Genomic DNA, 19,279 nt, shown 5'->3' with positions numbered 1-19,279 from the left:
ATCAATCCTTCAGCATTTGTACTTACGTGTATTTAGCATGATCATAACAAAATTTACATCGTTCACCCGCTGCAAGTGCTATTTTATCTAATTTATGTTCTTTAAATAATTTTAATTGATTGTACCATTTTCTTTCACGTTTTGAATTTTCATGTTCTTCTTTTATTGACAACTTTTTATCTGTAAATTTTTATATTACACAATTTTTTCATATTATATATTTATGTTTAGTTATATATGTAAAAAAATTGAAATGATTCAATACAATTTGTATTTCCTTGTCATATTTAATTCATTATATTCTTAATATCTTTATTACTATTTATATCTTATAAATTAATTTATGAAAGAAATGAAATATGATTATACCTAATGTTATTTTAAAAGGCTCAAAAGGTTTTGTTTCTTCTATAAAGTTCCAAAAATCTTTCACTTTTTTTTTTTTACTGAAACTTAAAACTTTGTTAAATGTTAATTCTATACAAATTTTATCTTTTTGCATTATTATATTTGAATATGCCGCTAATTTTTTATCTATAAAAACGTCATTTCCGATTAAAAAATGTTACTAACATGATTGAAGATATGTGAATGGGATATCTAGTGACATTTAATGTTATGTTAGTTTAATTATTTAAGTCGATAATATCATATTGTAGAAATTATATAATTATTTAAGTATTTCTTAAAAATTGAATTCATAAATTTTATATTACATTAAATATTTTAGTAGATTTATTAATATGTATAAATTTCAAGTATCAACAATGATTATAAGCAACATTATCATATAATGGTAAAACAGATTGAGAGCGGCAGTTTTTAAAAAAATTTAGTTTTAATATTCTATAAGAAAAGTGTGTCCTTAAACAATTTATTATTATAAATTTTATTCAATGAGAGAAATAATAGAATATTTTGATAAAATATAATAAATTGCATGTATATAGTTTCACATGAATCGAAAATTAAGAAAGAAAGAAAAATAAATTAACTGTATAAGCGATGATGTCATTGCCCCGACAGGTTATGAGCAGTGCGCGCCGAGGATGTCAAGATGGCTGCCACGTACATCTGATCGGAGGTGTGTGCGCTCGCGAAATTTGACGCCAAACTGTGATAAAAGGGGCTGTCTTTTTTGAGTTCCTGACATGGTGACAGTGCGGTATTAGTCGGTTTGTATCCATGAGCACTACTTTGTACACCCTCGATGATAATTTTTGTCGTCGCGGCCGCCGGCGGCTCGCATTGAACCATGTTCAGCAAAAAACTTCATGTAGACGTCAAAAAGTCAACATTGAAGATTCAGGATGTTAAAAAGGATAGTGCAACCCGATTCAAACATCTTAAAATCGTATTAGGTAAGATTATATTTCTTCTTAATTTTCGCCATTCTATGAATCAGCTAATGTTAATTTGCCGTGAAAATTAATCATGAACGAGGAGTTTCACAGTGCCAATTAATGAATACGACGATAGTTAAAGGAGAGGGGCGGCAATTTTGTTAGTATTTGCCGCCTACACATCAGCATCGAGACAGTTTTATACTGTCGTAGATCTTCTGGAATTTTTCATCGAAAATACATCCTCATGATTTTTTATTATTCTCATGTATTTGTTCAATTTCTGTTACCAATTATTGTTATAATTAATGTTAAAAATGTATATAAATATTTTAACATTTTTTTAAAAAACATTTCATATTTTTTAAATTTTGCATTTAATAAAAATGAAATTAAATAAATAATTTTGCGAATAAATATATTTATTTTGAATTAAGAAAAAAAATATTAAAAAAAAATATAATGTATAATGTTTTTAAAAAAATATAATAATTATATTTATATAAAAGATAATTATATAATAAATTATTAAATATCATTGAATATCATTATATGGTTTATTTTAAAAAGAAAATAACTTACTTGTATGCAATTATAATATGATAGTGTAATGTTAAGTAGTAGTATCTAATCACCAAACCGCATGACCACATTAACCAACTGTGGCCTCCAATTTCAGCTAATGTTACATTATTATTATACATAGATAATACTGTTTAAATGTAAAATCATCATAAACCAATAAAAAATCTTGTTTATGAGTTAGAATATTATTGAGAGTATAATTCATAGTTTAAAAAAATTCTATATATAATATATATTATTTTATTTTTTATAAAATTCTTAATTTCTTAAATATAATTACATTTTTTATATTTGTATTATATTAAAAATAAATACTTATTATAATTTAAAAAAAATATAAAAAGTTATTTTTATTTTCATATAAACATGTATGTTATCATTTTTTAGAAAATGAAGTGAATAAAGTTATGTTATTTTATATTTATTTATACTTATATATATATATATATATATATATATATATATATATATTTATACAAATGATAATAGTTATATTAGAATATAAAAAATAGTTATATAGGTACTATGTAACTATGTAAAACTAATGATGTAATAAGAGTTTCATAATTTCTATAAATTAAATTTATGAAAAAAAGTAATTAAAATTTTTTAGATATAATAATTATGTTTTAATTAAAATGTAATTATGTAGTTATTGTTTCATAATAGTAATGAATATTAATTAAAAAATATTGTTATTGTATATATTGTAATTTTATAAAAAAATTTTATATATTTTTATATATTAAATAACATTTTTATTTAATGAATTAAAAAGTTGTGATATTATTTTATAGAAAATGTGGACACTGATGAAGCAAAGGGGTTTTTTGAAGGCAACTTCAGTCATGTCTATTTTATTTTGTATGATTGTTTTGTATCAGCTGAAACAAATTTACGACAACGAGGTAAATATATTTGCTATTATATATATATCTTATATATATCTATATCTTAAGTTTTAATAATATATACAAATGCATTTTACATACAATAATAATAATATTTTTATTTATAAAATTATAATTATGTTTAATATTAATATTTAATTATATAGTATTTATAAAATTGCAATATTATTATTATCTTACTATTTGCTTGTTTTCTTTATTTTGCTATCAGAACTTTCCTTCCATATTGGTGAGTAATAGTAATGATTGAATATATGTTTCTTGCATGTTACAGATTAGTTTAGTTTATTCATTAATTTATTAATTTAAATATTACATATATATATATATATATATATATATAAAATTTAATATTATTACATGTGTATATATACAAAAATTATATAAAACTGATGCTTTTTGTTTTTTTCTTTTCATTTATCCAAAATATATAAAACTATTAATAAACTAAATATATAAAATTATGAAACTAAATATTACATATTTTATATACATATTTGTTTATATATTATTTCTTTTATAGTTCATAAAGCACATAGGGAGGAATTGGAACAGGTATTGCAGCTCTTAGAAAAAGTTTTAACACTTCTTCCTGAGCTTCTTAATCGAAGATGGCAATGTCATAGTTTAGCAAGAATTTTGCAAAAACTTTTACATCCTGGTAATAGTTGGAAACTTCGAAGAGAAGCTATAAGGTATATATTTGTAGTAATATTATTATATAAAGGATGTGCTTCTATATAATGTATCTTAAAATTTATAATTTTATAATTTTAGATACTTTATTTTGTGGTATCAAGCTCTTGGAGAAAATGCTCCTGATCATATTCATCAAATGTTTGCAAGCTTGATACCAGGGTTTCCACCCCAGCAACCATCTCCTTATAAATCTGAACGTAAAATAGATGGAAGAAAAGATAAACTTGCAAAAAATCTTATTGGTTGTGATGATAAAGACAAGAAAGAATTTTATGATACACAATTATCACAAAGTACTTTTCATGACAATGGTTCAAACCAATGTCCTGTCACTCCAGTTGACAGTGGACCTATTTTACCTCCACAAAGTGGAGAGAAACCTCTTGATAATGAGACTGTTCGATTTTTAGAAGCATTACTTGAATTTATGGTTACTCAGGTATATCTATAATTTTAAATAACGAATGCAATATAATGTTGCTAGCAAAAAAAAAAAAAGAGAAAATTTCTATTTAATGTGCAGGTTGTAAAGATAGAATGGAGAGATAAATCTTCACGACAGCACAAGACTTTTCAATTTTTATTAGAACGTTTTAAAGCTACATACCTTCGTCATATTTGTCCTGAGTTTGATGATAATTTCTCATTGTACAAACCGAATTTAGAATTGCCTACAATGCGTAAACCAACGAATCAAAATCAGGATAATTATATATTATGTAAAGTTTCTTTGATTAAATGGATCGCTAGTTTCACTCATATCGCTAGAAAAGATGCTCGTGTCGCACATCTTTCACATAGGTATTTTATCAATTTTATATATGTTAGTAATTTATGAACATAATTGATACAAATATTTTTATTTTAGCACAACACCAAATGAAGAAAATACAGAGCCAGAACTTCGTAGAGTTTCAGTTACTCAAAATGTTGCTGAATCATCTTTATTATCACCTGAATCAAATGTATCTCACCAAGAAAATCAAAATCAAGAAGATAGTACTATTTCAGCATTTACTCTTGTTAGAGAAGTTCTATATGGAAATAGAGATAATGTGAATTTTGTACATGAATTATATAGGCAAGCCTTTTTGCTGGATTTTAATCATGCTGGTGCTATAAGAAAGGCTATAGCTGTTTATAAAGATTGGATTCAAATGAATGTAAGATTTTAATTAACATTATAATGATATAATTATATTTATTTATTTATACGTTTTATTTTAGGAATTACCACCATTCATGTTAGAACCATTGGATAGTCATAAAGAAAGAGATTTAGAAGAAAATTCAAAAAAAGATATAAACGATATCGATAAAAGTCCTTCTGAAAGCTATCGTCAAACAAGACTAAGAAATGATTCTTATCTTGGTGCTATACACAGAGAAAATTTATTTATAAGAGCGGGATTACAAAATGTTTTACAAGTATTTATTACACAAGCTTCTAATGTTTTTTTCTTAGAAAATTCTAGACCAAACGCATCTCTTACATTACTTGAAGAACAAACAGATAGTTGCAAAAGAGTTCTAAACGTATATCGATATGTCGTAATGAATTCTCGATTAGAACCGGCTACTTGGGAACAGTTACTTAGGTACATTATCAAATTTTTTTTATTTTTTTTATTTTGTAAATAACAAATAAAAGTACAATATCTTTGTGTAAATTTATTATAATTTTACTGAATATATTTTAGAGTATTATTACAAATAACATCTCTTGTTTTAAACGAGAAATCTTCTCGACGTAAAACTCAAGAAAGCATAGGTGGAAAACTTGCTCCTGCTATATTTCAAACTTTAATTGTTACATGGATTAAGGCCAATTTGAACGTTATTATTTCCACACAATTATGGGATCAGTTTTTGGAAGTATTAACGTCTTTAACACAATGGGAAGAATTAATTCGAGAATGGGCTGTAAGTATAATTAAAATTTACCATAAAAAATTTAATATTCATATTACTTAAGATTTAATATTATTTATATTTGTATTATTTTTAGAAAACCTTAGATACTTTGACAAGAGTACTTGCTAGGCACGTGTATAACTTAGATTTAAACGATTTACCATTAGATAGATTGAGCGAACAAAAAACTAAAAAGCGTCGTGGTGTAGGAAGTCGAGCTGCTTCCACTGGGAGTGTTCAACCACCACGTAAAGGAAGTGTCGATCAAGATAATAATACCGTATCTAAAGAAAATGTTTCAGGTAAGAAATATCAAGATGATTTTCTTCTTTAAGTCTTTGATTATTTATTATTATTATTTATTATTTTTAAAAAAATTGAAATATTTATTGATAACAGATCATCCGATGCGAGATTTAAGGAAAATACGACCTCTTCCTCGTAGTGCAAGCGATAATACAATATACAATGGAAAAGCACGTACAAAGCTTCATAGGAATCGTACACATACTGTACATAGTGGTATTCCTGGTAAGTCTAATTAGAAGATCAAATTATTTGTATAATTTATAATTTAATAATCGCTATTATTTAGTAGTGCCATCTATGTTGCTGATAATGCGTGTAATTTATTTATAACTGTCTCTTTTTTTTTTTTGCTTTGACACTGACATTGATTTAAAAATAACTAGTCTAGCATCTGCCAGACATTTTATTTCATATATCTCTTTTTATTTTTTTATTCTCGATATTCGCGATATCTTTTTTATTCATGTCTTGATTTTAGATAGTAAAACATTATTCAAATTTATTCAATACAACGTTTCAGATTGTGGCTTATTTGTATATTAAGTATAAACAAATTTCCACAGTACTCCCTCTATCAATAGAGCAAGATATGGCCCGACTACTGTCAAATGGTGCTACTTCATCATCAGCAACTGGTCGAAAAATGTTATCAAATAGACGTGCTAAATCTTTAGATAGCATTGTTATAGTCGATAGCGAACCACCATCACCGCGTTGTCCTTCTCCAACACCAAGCAGTGGAGTTGATAGTAACAAGGATAGTCCAATACAGATAGAAAATATTGACGGCAGTAGTATCGGTAAGTATATCATTTGCTGCTCTTTGACATTTATATCTAGATATGAAAACAATTTTTAATTGCATAACAATATGAATATTTTTATAATTTTATAATTTTATATTTTAAAAAATGTAAAATATTTTTGTTTTCTTTATTTTTACAAAAAATCATAAATATACATAATATTAATAATAAAATATTTATATAATATTTTTAATAAAATATAACAATAAAAAATTATTTAATGACAATAATAAAAATTATAATTGTAATAATGCATTATTATACTCAATATATTTTATTTGCATTTTTCTATTAATGAATTATTTATGTGACGAATATTTTCTATTTATAACACATAATTTAAATTTAAAATATTTTTGTATTATTTGCACATTTTCATTGTTTTTATAATATATCTATATTAATTATTATATATAACTATATTGATTACTAATAAGTTGTAAATAGTTTTGATCAAAAAGTTTTTAAAAAATAATTTTTTTTTATGATATTTTAAATTGATTGGTTTTATTCTTATCTTATATATAATTTTGATTATGAATATTTATATATTTATTATTATATATTTCCTTTTTTTTCTTTTTGTTAATTTATAGATACAAATGATGCATCAGAAAGGAGATCTGTTATGGCTGGAGGCGGAGTTCGCGGATGGTTACCTGATGTCGCGGTCGTATTATGGCGTCGTATGTTATCAGCATTGGGAGATGTAAATAACATTCAAGATCCTACTCTTCACGGACAAGTTATGGATTACCTTGTTCAACTTACGCAGACACTTATAAAAGCATAGTATCATATACTTTAATATATTTATATCTATATGTTTTAATATTTTATATCATCATTAATATTTTTATATAATTTTTAGATTCGCTTGAATCAAGGTGTATCTGGAGATAATCAGGCAACTCCACCAGCTCCAGAACTTATACCTCCATTGACAGTCATTGCTCCATGGTGTTTCAAGGTTGATATTAATTTTTTAAATTAATATTTTTAATATATAATATATTTTTACATTATTTTACATTAGTATTAAAATATTATGTAATTGAATTTTTAGGCGATACAGCTTCCTAGTCAATATGAAGTTGGTAAATTGGCAGCCTATCGTTTGATCTGTCTTTTAACAGTTCAACCACAAGATATTAATTTACCAAAACAGCACTTAACTCTTTTTTATCGTGCAGTCCATAGTGGCATTGTTAGTAATGATAATAAAGTATTACATGTACTGGTCAAATATACCGGTCCTAGATTATTCAGTTTGAATCTTCCTGGATCTAGTCTTTTAATTTTGGATTATATTCATGCTGCTAATGTAATACTGAGTAGTCAAGACATTGAGGTATTATATAAATTTTATAATAAATTAGTAAATATTATAAAATTTTTAATTATAAATTAAATTGTAAATTACAGGCACCAAGAACTGAAGCTGTATCAATAATTGGATCATTACTGTCATTACCAGCTACTACAATTAAATTACCTGTATTGCAGCCTACTGCAACTGATATTGTGACTATGACATGTCCAGATGCAAAAGTATTAAAATGCAATAGTTATTAATTTAACATTAGATTATTAAAAATATTTGATACAAATTTTATTTTAGGAGCATATAATCACGATCCTTTTAAAAAGTTGTAGACGAGAACCAACTGGTATTGCAAGATGCATAGCTCTTTCAAGTATTGCTATGTTTATATATAGAGAATTGTGTTATAAAAATCAGCATTCAAGGATTCCAGAAGCTGTTACTGTTCTTCTTTTGGCACTTAAAGTAAGTTTATCAAATTCATTATAGATAAATTTTAGAATAATTTGAAAAATAATTTCTGTGTCAATTTTCTTTAATATAAAATAGATTGCATGTTATAAAGTATACATAATTATTTTATAGTTGTTAATACATTTTTTATTTGGATTATAGTTTTTAATTAAATAGTGAACACTATTATTTATAATATATTATTAAAAATAGTATATATGTAATAATGGTAGTGAGAAATTTAGCATCTCTTCCACTAAGTCTGATTGACAGCGGATACAAGGAGCAAAGCGTCGCAGAGCTGGTTTCTATTATCCACTAATGGATCAGGTAGTTTTTCTACAATTAACTTGTGTCAATTTCTTATTATGTGTTGTTACAGTATTTATCTGTCATCTGATGTCTTCATGTCTGTTAGGAGTGTCATCAACGTTGCATGGTGTACTGCTAAGTTATATGTGTAAAAACGTCTAGTAATATTTTGTTTAATTTATTATCTTATACATTACAGTGATTTATAGATATATATAAATATAACTTTTTATTTTTCTTTAAATGCTTCAGTTCATCAAGAAATATGTATCTAAAATTTTTTAAAATAAATTTTTTAATAGATTGAATCAACTTGGAGGAAAAAGATTTTAATATCAGAGAATGAGAATTACTCTATTATACGTGTTATTCATTAACTATTTCCTGCATAATACTAATTAGAATGAAATCATAAAAAATTAAAAAGTTCAATACAAACAATATTTTAGTTAACAAAATTTTTTTTCTTATTTTATAGGCTAGTCATGCTACTGTTGCTCAAGTGGCATGTGACTCTCTTCTGTTGTTATGTGATAAAGCAGACATCTTATTAGAGTTGTATCCAAATGTGCCATGTAAAATAATTCAAGTAAGTTTGAAGAAATCATTTTAAAATTCAATTGATATATGTATCTATTTTATTAATTTATTATTTTAGATTTTATCGGAAACACTTGGATATATGAGTACTCGAGAAAGACGCGGTCCTTTGACGATATCAATGTTGTTTTGTTTAGGCGAATGGGCTATGCATCTTGGTCCATCCGTTTTATTACGTGTATTTCAAGAAAAACCTCTCTTAATGACTTTATTTACAGTTAGTAACATAATAAGGATTTGTATAAATTTAATATATAAAATTTTTGTACTTAAATAATTAATATTTAATTTAGATTATCAAATTTAAATATTTGTATAATCATATTGTATATCAAATAAATATAAAAAATACCACAGGTTTTGGATAATATAGTACAAGATAAAATTGATAAAGATGCACCACAAACAAATAAAAATGAAGATGAAGATGATGATTTTGATCCTGATATTACTTTGGACAATTTAGCTGACGAAGTCTGTGCAAAATCACCTCGACGAGGCAATATTCAGTCTGTTCAATTAGCAGCAAAGATGGTAGGATTTAATTGATATTTTTTTTACATAAACATAAATATGAATTAAATTTTTTTTTAGGTAATGATGCATTTAATAAATCATTTGGGACATTTTCCAATGGGTATTGGAGCTGCAAGATTATCTTCATTAGTTGTTGAATTAGATGATGTACCAGGAATCGATGGAGATGAACTATCTTCTGCAATTTTTCATGCACCAAATATACAATTGTTAATGTTATCAAATTCTGTAATAATGTCACTTGTTGAGTTAGCAGCATTAGATGCACCTGGAGGAGGTGTTACTGCAGGATTAACAACTGCGCCATCATTAGTAAGAGTATTATTGCGAGATCTTGCAGGAAAAGCATCTTGGGATAGTTCCATTTTATATAGTCAACCATTTATCGACAATGATGTGCCGGTAGCATTTACGAAACATGGTAATAAAAATATATAAATTTTGTATTATGTATTTAGTATGTTCAATTATAGTAATTAATATTTTTAGTTGAATGGAAAACAAAAATACCTGGAGAAGATTTAAGCAGTGTTATAACATCTCAAATTTGTACACCTCGACATACAATAAGGCATCGTGAACCTCATATATTGCCTACGTTTGCAAATGCTGCAAGTGATATGGATAATTTAGATGATGTAATTTTAATACTTTAATTATTAATATTTATTAATTTTAATATTTTTTTAAAAATTAAAATTAATATTTATTATTAATATTTTTGCGTTAATTTTGTTTTTTTTTTTAGCTCTTACAATATATAGGATATACAAGCCCAGAAGTATTAACTAATCCAGAAATAGCTCTAAATGCACCTGCTAATCCTCCGCAAGGTCATTATCTTGAAAGTGAAACCATTGCCACAATTCTCAGCCAAAGAAATGCTGAACAAGAGCATATCAATAATTGGAGTCAACACATCAGGTATATTGATATTAAATAACATTTATAATATTTCAATTTATTCATACGATGATGGTTTTTTTAGTATGTGTGCATCAGCAATAAGTCCACCACCGTGTCGTCCTCCTCCAGCACCGTTTCATCACTGCCGTCTTTTGTTTTCGCACTTGGGTTTATCTGGATGGGAGCAACGTAGAAAATTGCATTTATTATCCAAAAATGAAAAACTTTTACGAGAATTACGAAATCTCGATAGTCAACGATCCAGAGAAACACATAAAATAGCAGTGATTTATGTTAGTCAGGGACAAGAAGATAAAAATTCTATATTGAGTAATATCACTGCTAGTAAAGAATATGAAAACTTTATTGCAAGATTGGCTTGGGAAGTTGAACTTGAATCACATACAGGTTTTCTTGGAGGTCTTGTACCTGGAAAAGCATCTGGGGTTACAGCACCATATTTTGCAACATCTTTTACAGAAATTCTTTTTCATGTAGCAACAAGAATGCCTTCGGATAGTCCCGAGAGTTTATTACAAAAGGTCAGTTTTATGAATATTTATGAGAAAAGTATATTATATAAGATATTTCAAAATTCTTTTAGACACGACATCTTGGTAATGATGAGATTCATATAGTTTGGTCTGAACATTGGAGAGATTATCGTCGGGATATTATACCAACTGAATTTTGTGATGTTTTAATAGTAATTTATCCATTACATAATAAATTATATAGAATTCAAATTTCTCGAAAGCCAGAAATTCCATTCTTTGGACCTCTCTTTGATGAATGCATTGTTGAAGATAAAGTTTTACCTGGATTAGTAAGAACAACAGCATTAGCAGCAAGTAGAGCAAAACGATCTACACTTACATTATATCAACATTAGTAAGTATTATTTTTATTTTGTTATTATAATATTAATATTTATATATATATATATATCAATAAAAAATATTTCAGTTATGAAGAAAGAGCGAGATCTATTGATACTGTTATGAGAAACCACAAAGAAGCTACTACATTTGAAGAATTTACAGCTAATGTATATTCACCAGTACAGCCACCAAGTCCATTCAGTGGAGCTTCTTCTATATCTGGTTAGTCTTTATGTTTTAAAAATTTTTTTTAAAAATATATATTTATAAAAATTTTTTAATTAGAAAAAATGATTGTAATTAAATTTCATTAATAATTTTTATTTTTATGAGATATTAAAGTTTTTTTGTTCTATAAAAACTATGAATAAGTTATAGTTGAAAATTTAATTCTTTTTAATAGTTTTTGCATGAATTTAGATACCAGTTATTATTATTATCAATATCACACTGTCAGGATCTACAACAAGCGTGCAATCCACAGCATCGTCAAATCTCGCAGCAGCGCTTATAGATTCACATCAGGGTCGATCTGGCCTACGAAGTTCTTCAGCAGCAAGCAGTGATAATCGCGCGAATAGAGGTGACTAATTCAGTCCACTAACCCCCACCCACCTTGTAACACCACCCAACAAGGTAGTATTATAATTTATTTATTTTTTTCTTTGCTATTTCTCCAATATTTGTCGTTTCTATAAAGTATATTCTGTTTATTTTTTTTCTTTCTTAGTTACCTTGTAGTAATTTTATGTTATAATATGTTAACATCATACGAACTTATACACAATTTTTAAGTTTCATTCAATGAACTCCAATATATCTTACTTAGTTAATAAAATAACAATAACTTTATATTTTTATATTCCATAATGATATTACACATTTTATAATTTACTAAAATGTTGATTTATACCTTATTAGTATTACAATGTATATATATAATATATATATATATATATACATACATATTTCTTTTTAAAAAAAATAACAATTGTAAAATTAAAATAATTTTCTTTTAAAAAAAATTAACTGAGGATAAATATATTCGAATTATTCTTTATTTAATATCCATATGTTTTTTAATACTATTTTTGTTTAACAGTCTTACACAATTTATTCAGAGGTAAAATTTCCTTTTTAAATACATATTAGACATAGATCAAAATATACTTTATTACATTCAGATTGTTATTTTAATGATGCTTTATAGATTGAATTGTACAATGCATGCATATATTCTTAAAAGTTTATTATAAGAGGATTTTTCTTTAAATTTTTGTATATTAATATTTTGAAAATTAATAAATGAATTTATAAAAATGAAAAAAATATCTATAAATTAATTAATTTTTTAATATAATATGTGTATGGCATTGTGCATTGCAAATAGTTTTTGCTACTTATAATTATAAATAAGTGTGCTCATTTATAAATATAGATTCATATTTCTATTATATCACAAGAATTAAATGTAAATTTATTTTATTTCAATTTTATATAAAAAATAATGTAAATAATCCAATAAAATTTTTAAAAATTTTCTAGCTTCTTCAATTTACAAAATTTTATTTATATGCAAAGAAAGTAGCATAGACTAATTTTTTAAATTATATATTATTTTTTTAGCAAGTTGCACGTTAATTTTTTATTCCAATATGATAATATATTTATATAACAAACTTATAATTATTATAATACAATATAATTATCTTCTATATGACTTTTAACTATAAATATTTAACTTCAATCACAACAAGTTTATTGGTTTTATTTCCAGTTTCTGATGGGAGCAGAGTATGGTTTAGTAATGATACTCCTGACAGTACAGCATTTCATGGAATATCTCCCAGACCTGTGAAAAAGATGTCATTTAAAACTGGACCGAAACAGAGAGCGAATACTCAACCCACGCCTCCCGATAGTCCAAGATATAAATAAGGAGTTTTGTATCAGTATCATAAAAAAAGAACATTTTTTGCACAAGTGGTTGTTTGGGCATATCCTAGTTATTGTAATTTAAGAATTCTTTAGGATGCTATGATATGTTACAATAACAAAAAATGCTAAGCCACTGTTTTTATGCATTGAAAAATAGTATGTGCATAAGGAAAATAATGGTTTAAATATTTCACTATTTTAAAATGACAAAAGAATTCAATGGGCGTCGAACATCCGATTAGTCTTAGCGTTTTCTGTTTTCCGTCCTTAGGTTTAATTTTTATATTAAATGTACAGATCGTTGTTTATTTGTTGCAACGGGAATATTATAATTAATTTATTGGAACATAAATATATAAAAAGATTTAATGGATTGTAGGTAATACAATAGCAAAATATTTGTTATATATTTTAATTAGTGTCACATGACAACTATTTTCATTGTACAGTACTTTCGTAAGATCAGTTTACTCTTGTACTTGAATAAGTAAGCTTATATAATTAATATTGATTAAAGCTTCTATCTTAATTTATATCGAAGATAACGAATGTCCTCGATGTAACACGATCCTCGATGTTTTATATATATATATGCCTTGATATAAAAAATTATTTTATTTCTTGTAATGTAGTAAGATGAAAAAAATGAACATGATTACCATATTATTATAAAATACGTCTATATAGATGTTGAATAAGAATCAAATGTTATTTTTTAATAACAAAGTTTTATGAATTACACAATACAAATATTATATCTCTTAGATACTCAATAAGTTAATTTCATCTAAATGTTGATAAAATTTCAAATTAACATCTCTTGAATTTTAGTGATGATAATTAACTGCAATCTTTTAAAAAAAAATCTATTAGTGTATTACATTCCATATAAATGATCTTTTCTATATATTTTCTCCATAATTTCAATTAAATTTTGATTATATCTCTATGGATAATTGAAACATTCCATACACATTTTATATAATATATAATTTGACAATTTTTCTTGAAATAAAACAAAAATACAGGAGAATTATTTTAGTTCGTATACATTATATAAAAGAAATTAATTAATAGAAGAAATCAATTAGGGAACAGTTTTTGTTGTTAGGTACACATATTTGGTGCTTTATAATATTTGTAAAATAGAAATATTTTAAATACTGTGTCAAAACGTATTATTCTGAATAATAAAATTATAAAGATATAAAAAAAAAACAAAAAAAAATGAAATCGAAAAGAATTTTGAAAGTAAACAAAATAATTTAAAAACGAATATGAGTATTGAATATCAGTAAATTTATTTGCTTCAGAAAAGATTTATCTTGAACACAGTGATAATAATCAAAGTATTATACCAGTCGTCGCTGTCGATAAGTAAACGAAATTTTAGAGAAAAGATTATATATTATATTGTGGTGAATATATTGAATACCATATTCAGATGTTGAGATTGTAATAAATATACATTTCAAGTTTTTTGACCATTTTGAGGATTATCCGATAAACCGCATTCGAATGTAGGTATTTAGCAACGAAGTTGTAGGTAAATAATAATTACCAATATGCAGACCATGGCCAAAGCAGCATTATTTTTTCACTAATTTATAACAAAGTAGATTGAGAAGAAAAGCCGTGTGTATATGTATTGTACATAAATTGTTAAGTACATGAATGACGTTGAAGTCATTGAATGGAAATTATTCTCTGCGAAACATGATATTGCTATGTTATTGAACAAAAAAAAATTGATTTATATATATATAAATATAGAAAAGAGAAAAAAACTTATTACAATCTTGCGTAAGAATGCTTTTACAAATCGTATTTAAATACATTGTATTTAATTATCTATCTTTATTGGTGTCATTATAACAATGACTCATTATTATTTATATTATAAATATACAAATTACTGTTAACATTATTAGCGCAACACTAAACTATTTTTCTTACTGTAATTACTTACGGTAATTACGCTACATTTTTAAAATTAAATTTATCAATTATAAACTGTAAGAAAGAAAGAAGTTCGGAGAAATATTTCTGTAATAGTTAATACTGTAAAGCTTATTCTGTTAAAGTAACTGAAATTAGAATTTATATTACTAAAATTAATTTGTTCTACATATAAGTTTGTTATTTGTTTGTTAATTTTTTTTTTTACAAATTGACATAATCAAATCATCTATATGTGAAAAAATTATTAAAATCACTTAAAAATATTATTCATGCAAAATAATCTAAATCATACAAATCTTTATCTCTTTACTTAAATGTCATTTTGTTTCTTGACGATTTAAAATAGAGACGTGTACAAAAAGTACGAATTTGATTTGTTATTTATATATCGATATAAAGCAGAGTTAATATATACTATATACATATATAGTATTTATTTCATATAATTCTGAGGATTATTATATATTATTCTCTAACTTTTTTGTGAAATATAGAATTGCATAGATATTTTCTTGTTTGTTAAAAAATAAAAACAAAATTGAAATTGTTTTAAATCATTAGTCTAATGGGAACATCATTGAAATTTATGATAATTAAACAATTTTGTAGTGCCATTTTGCGGCTCTTAAAATAATAAATAGAATTTCTGAAAATTTTAATAAAATTCTATACAATAAATATTACATAATTAATTCGAATTCATTAAAAACATTTATAAAATTTAGTAGCAATATAGAACATAGTAATTAAATAGAAAAAAAATGAAATTATATGTTATGTAATTTTTTTGTAGAAACTAATATTCGGAATTGACTTAATATATGATTCTTCTGTAAATTCGTTATCCAAAGATCTAACATCGTACTGATTGTACGATCACTGCGATGGAATGTACATTTTACTGCACAATAAAATTATGATGATCAATTTCAAAAAACTTTACATAAATTTGCATAATTTTAAATAAAAAATAATGTAGAAAATTTAATTACTTAATTACTTGAAATTAAAATTAGTAAAAATTTAAATTTGAAACAACGCTCTTTTTAGTTCTCTATACTCAACGATAGAGGTAAATTAGTAATCATTTCATAAAATGGCTGCCATCAGGTATACAGTTTATTTGTAAAGTCTCAAATTGACAAAAGCATTCATTTTTAAATAATCAAAAGAATCTTACGTTGTGCTTTTTATAAGAACGTCCCATAAATAATCTTCAATGCATAAAAATTAATTATTTTTATATTGTGGTTTTTCGAATGTAGTTGTATACTATTGTGTGATTTCACTAAACAGAGCGCGGAAGTACAAAAAAGCGTACGTCAAACTGTCAAAGAATCCTTATGTCAATTTGTTTATAGCTATAAGCGTTGATGAATGTCTGAGAGTGATACTTACGATTCGGCGGACGAATATACAAGCCTAATGGACGGTCACGTCGCGGAATCTCGCACGGACGATTTGGGCTTGGTCACTGGTCGAAAAAGACGTTCGCGTATTAGTAATGAAGAGGTATTTTACAATATCTTAAATAATCAAGTATTAATATATTAATATTAATATTTATATATATATATAAATAATTTAAAATAATTTGAAACATTTTTTGTATTTGATAATGTATAAATTATAGATTGAAAATGGAGTTCCTGAGGTCCATATTCAAACACCAGGTATATCAAATAATACAGGTTCAGGTAGAAGAGGTACATTAAGTAGTAGTGTCCAGGGTAGATCAAGAAATTATAGAGATGAAGAAGAAGAAGAATTAAAATATGGAGCAGCACATGTTATTAAATTATTTGTGCCTGTATCTCTTTGTATGTTAGTTGTAGTTGCCACAATTAGTTCTATAAATTTTTACACAACCAAAGGAATGTATTTGTAAGTACTTTAAAATCTTTTATGTTCTATAGAATTATAATTTCTTATTGAAATAGAATAATATTTATTAAACATAAATATTTTCAGAGTATACACTCCATTTCATGAAGACAGTGCTGACACAAGTACAAAGGCTTGGCAAGCAGTTGCCAACTCTTTAATACTAATGAGTGTCATTGTATTTATGACTGTGATACTTATTGTTCTATATAAATATAAATTTTATAAAGTAATCCATGGATGGTTGATAATAAGTTCCTTATTGTTATTATCTATGTTTTCTATGTTATATTGCGAGTAAGTATTATAATTTTGTAAATTATTTTTTATATTTTTTTTAATTTATAAAATATTTTTTGCAGACAAGTATTAAAAGCATATAACATTCCAATGGATTTGTATACATTAGGTTTAGTTTTGTGGAATTTTGGAGTAGTTGGAATGATATGTATACATTGGCAAGGTCCTTTACAATTACAACAAGCATATCTTATTTTTATCTCTGCTCTAATGGCGCTTGTTTTTATTAAATATTTACCAGAATGGACAGCATGGGTTGTACTTGGTGTTATTAGTATTTGGGGTAAATAGATTTATTTCTAAGAAAGTATAAATAAATAAAATAATATTATAAATAAAATATAAGTTTTTATAATTTTTTATTTAGATTTAATTGCTGTGTTAACACCAAAAGGACCTTTAAGAATACTTGTAGAGACTGCACAAGAGCGAAATGAATCTATTTTTCCTGCATTAATTTATTCTTCGACAATTATGTACACAGCTACAATGACTTATGCTGGTTATGTACAAACAGCAACAATGACTACTAATGATACTACTGCTAATGATAACACAACATATATGAATAATCAAGCAAATAATCAAAATAATTCTACATCTGGGGATGCAGAAGAGGGCGGATTTACACCTGAATGGATAGATACACATGGTAATAAATAAATTTTTATTATTTTATATTCAATTTTTTGATAATTTTATATAATATTTTATTATCAGGTGATCGAGGAGCAAGACGAGCACAAGAAGTACGAGAAAACACTTTATCTTTGACAGAAAGATCAAGACAAGATAATCGTGTTGCACGTGAATCACAAGGACAAGTCCCAATTACCGAGGAGGAACGAGGAGTGAAATTAGGTCTTGGTGATTTTATATTTTACAGCGTTTTAGTTGGGAAAGCTTCCAGTTATGGCGATTGGAATACTACATTAGCTTGTTTCGTTGCTATTCTTATTGTACGTATTTCATTATTTATATCTTATGTTAAAATAATAAAAATTTTATTATGGATTTATTATTTTCAGGGACTTTGTTTAACATTATTATTGCTGGCTATTTTTAAAAAAGCATTGCCAGCATTACCGATCTCTGTTACATTTGGTTTAACATTTTATTTTGCCACGAGAGTAATCGTTGCACCATTTGCAGATAAATTAGCGAGCGAGCAAGTGTTCATTTAACTGTAGGTATATATACATATAATAAGCATTATATTCATAATTTATTACAAAAAGATAGTGCCTATTCATATATTGATCGTCTAGCTTTTATATTTCGTTTAAATTCGTCGTTTGTAATTTGTCATTTATAAACTTATATCATGGATCATCATGTGACATGGTACAAATCAAGATGAAAATGTGCATTATAAAAACTGGATGATCCAGTATTTTTTAATGATAAGTTTCATTATTGAACAATTACATGGAATAGAAATCTAGTATGTCACAAAAAATGCTCAAGATAAATTTACATTTGTAAGATGAAGAACAAAGATAATAAATAATAATTGTATTTATCTGATATCTATTGCATGTTAAATGTAGAACAATATTTAAAATCCTTGACAATTTTTAATTTTTTATCAATATTTAGGTTTTTTTATTATAGG

General features: G+C 25.3%; 2 protein-coding genes across 18 annotated transcripts in view; both read left to right on the top strand.

The window, feature by feature from the left end:
• Nucleotides 1–1,020: 1,020 nt before the first annotated feature.
• On the top strand, nucleotides 1,021–16,417 carry LOC107997613 (ral GTPase-activating protein subunit alpha-1). 11 transcript variants are annotated; one of them, XM_062074779.1, is made up of 30 exons: nucleotides 1,022–1,361; nucleotides 2,726–2,836; nucleotides 3,051–3,068; nucleotides 3,363–3,534; nucleotides 3,617–3,977; nucleotides 4,062–4,339; nucleotides 4,407–4,701; nucleotides 4,766–5,136; nucleotides 5,239–5,461; nucleotides 5,547–5,754; nucleotides 5,852–5,983; nucleotides 6,325–6,561; nucleotides 7,164–7,354; nucleotides 7,439–7,537; nucleotides 7,634–7,918; nucleotides 7,993–8,118; nucleotides 8,189–8,356; nucleotides 8,618–8,674; nucleotides 9,135–9,245; nucleotides 9,315–9,473; nucleotides 9,614–9,790; nucleotides 9,851–10,214; nucleotides 10,283–10,431; nucleotides 10,542–10,717; nucleotides 10,782–11,241; nucleotides 11,304–11,590; nucleotides 11,666–11,802; nucleotides 12,038–12,163; nucleotides 12,683–12,703; nucleotides 13,358–16,417. In XM_062074779.1, exons 1-30 carry the CDS (start codon nucleotides 1,256–1,258, stop codon nucleotides 13,516–13,518), a joined length of 5,766 nt encoding a protein of 1,921 aa, XP_061930763.1. In that variant the 5' UTR covers nucleotides 1,022–1,255; the 3' UTR covers nucleotides 13,519–16,417. The 11 variants fall into 11 exon arrangements, 10 of the variants coding, with proteins under 10 accessions (XP_061930764.1, XP_061930767.1, XP_061930763.1 ...); XM_062074785.1 differs by having other exon boundaries at nucleotides 12,001–12,163; nucleotides 13,358–13,468; XM_062074780.1 differs by lacking the exon at nucleotides 3,051–3,068 and having other exon boundaries at nucleotides 1,021–1,361.
• Nucleotides 16,418–16,554: 137 nt separating this feature from the next.
• LOC107997615 (presenilin homolog) overlaps nucleotides 16,555–19,279 on the top strand; it is a 74,959-nt gene continuing 72,234 nt past the window's right edge. For 6 of the 7 annotated variants that reach the window (XM_062074803.1, XM_017056342.3, XM_017056339.3 and 3 more), the window contains exons 1-7: nucleotides 16,555–16,992; nucleotides 17,114–17,364; nucleotides 17,452–17,661; nucleotides 17,727–17,947; nucleotides 18,032–18,316; nucleotides 18,385–18,623; nucleotides 18,693–18,850. In XM_062074803.1, coding sequence (XP_061930787.1) covers nucleotides 16,858–16,992; nucleotides 17,114–17,364; nucleotides 17,452–17,661; nucleotides 17,727–17,947; nucleotides 18,032–18,316; nucleotides 18,385–18,623; nucleotides 18,693–18,848 — 1,497 coding nt within the window. In that variant the 5' untranslated portion in view covers nucleotides 16,555–16,857 and the 3' untranslated portion in view covers nucleotides 18,849–18,850. Of the gene's footprint in view, nucleotides 16,993–17,113; nucleotides 17,365–17,451; nucleotides 17,662–17,726; nucleotides 17,948–18,031; nucleotides 18,317–18,384; nucleotides 19,192–19,279 lie in introns of those variants that run through there. The other variant, XM_062074801.1, reaches the window with a different exon arrangement.

This window comes from Apis cerana, linkage group LG5, assembly GCF_029169275.1.
Source record: "Apis cerana isolate GH-2021 linkage group LG5, AcerK_1.0, whole genome shotgun sequence".
Lineage (NCBI taxonomy): Eukaryota > Metazoa > Arthropoda > Insecta > Hymenoptera > Apidae > Apis > Apis cerana.
Note: the sequence above shows the minus strand (reverse complement) of the source record. Positions and strands in the feature narration are given on the sequence as shown.

What these genes read in the sequence shown, in the direction of transcription:
- LOC107997613 (XM_062074779.1), top strand. Translation starts at nt 1,256, where the DNA reads ATGTTCAGCAAAAAACTTCATGTAGACGTCAAAAAGTCAACATTGAAG. An exon ending in AATTAATTCGAGAATGGGCT is followed by an intron (nt 5,462 to 5,546) that starts GTAAGTATAATT and finishes TATTATTTTTAG; the next exon opens with AAAACCTTAGATACTTTGAC. An exon ending in TGAGTAGTCAAGACATTGAG is followed by an intron (nt 7,919 to 7,992) that starts GTATTATATAAA and finishes TGTAAATTACAG; the next exon opens with GCACCAAGAACTGAAGCTGT.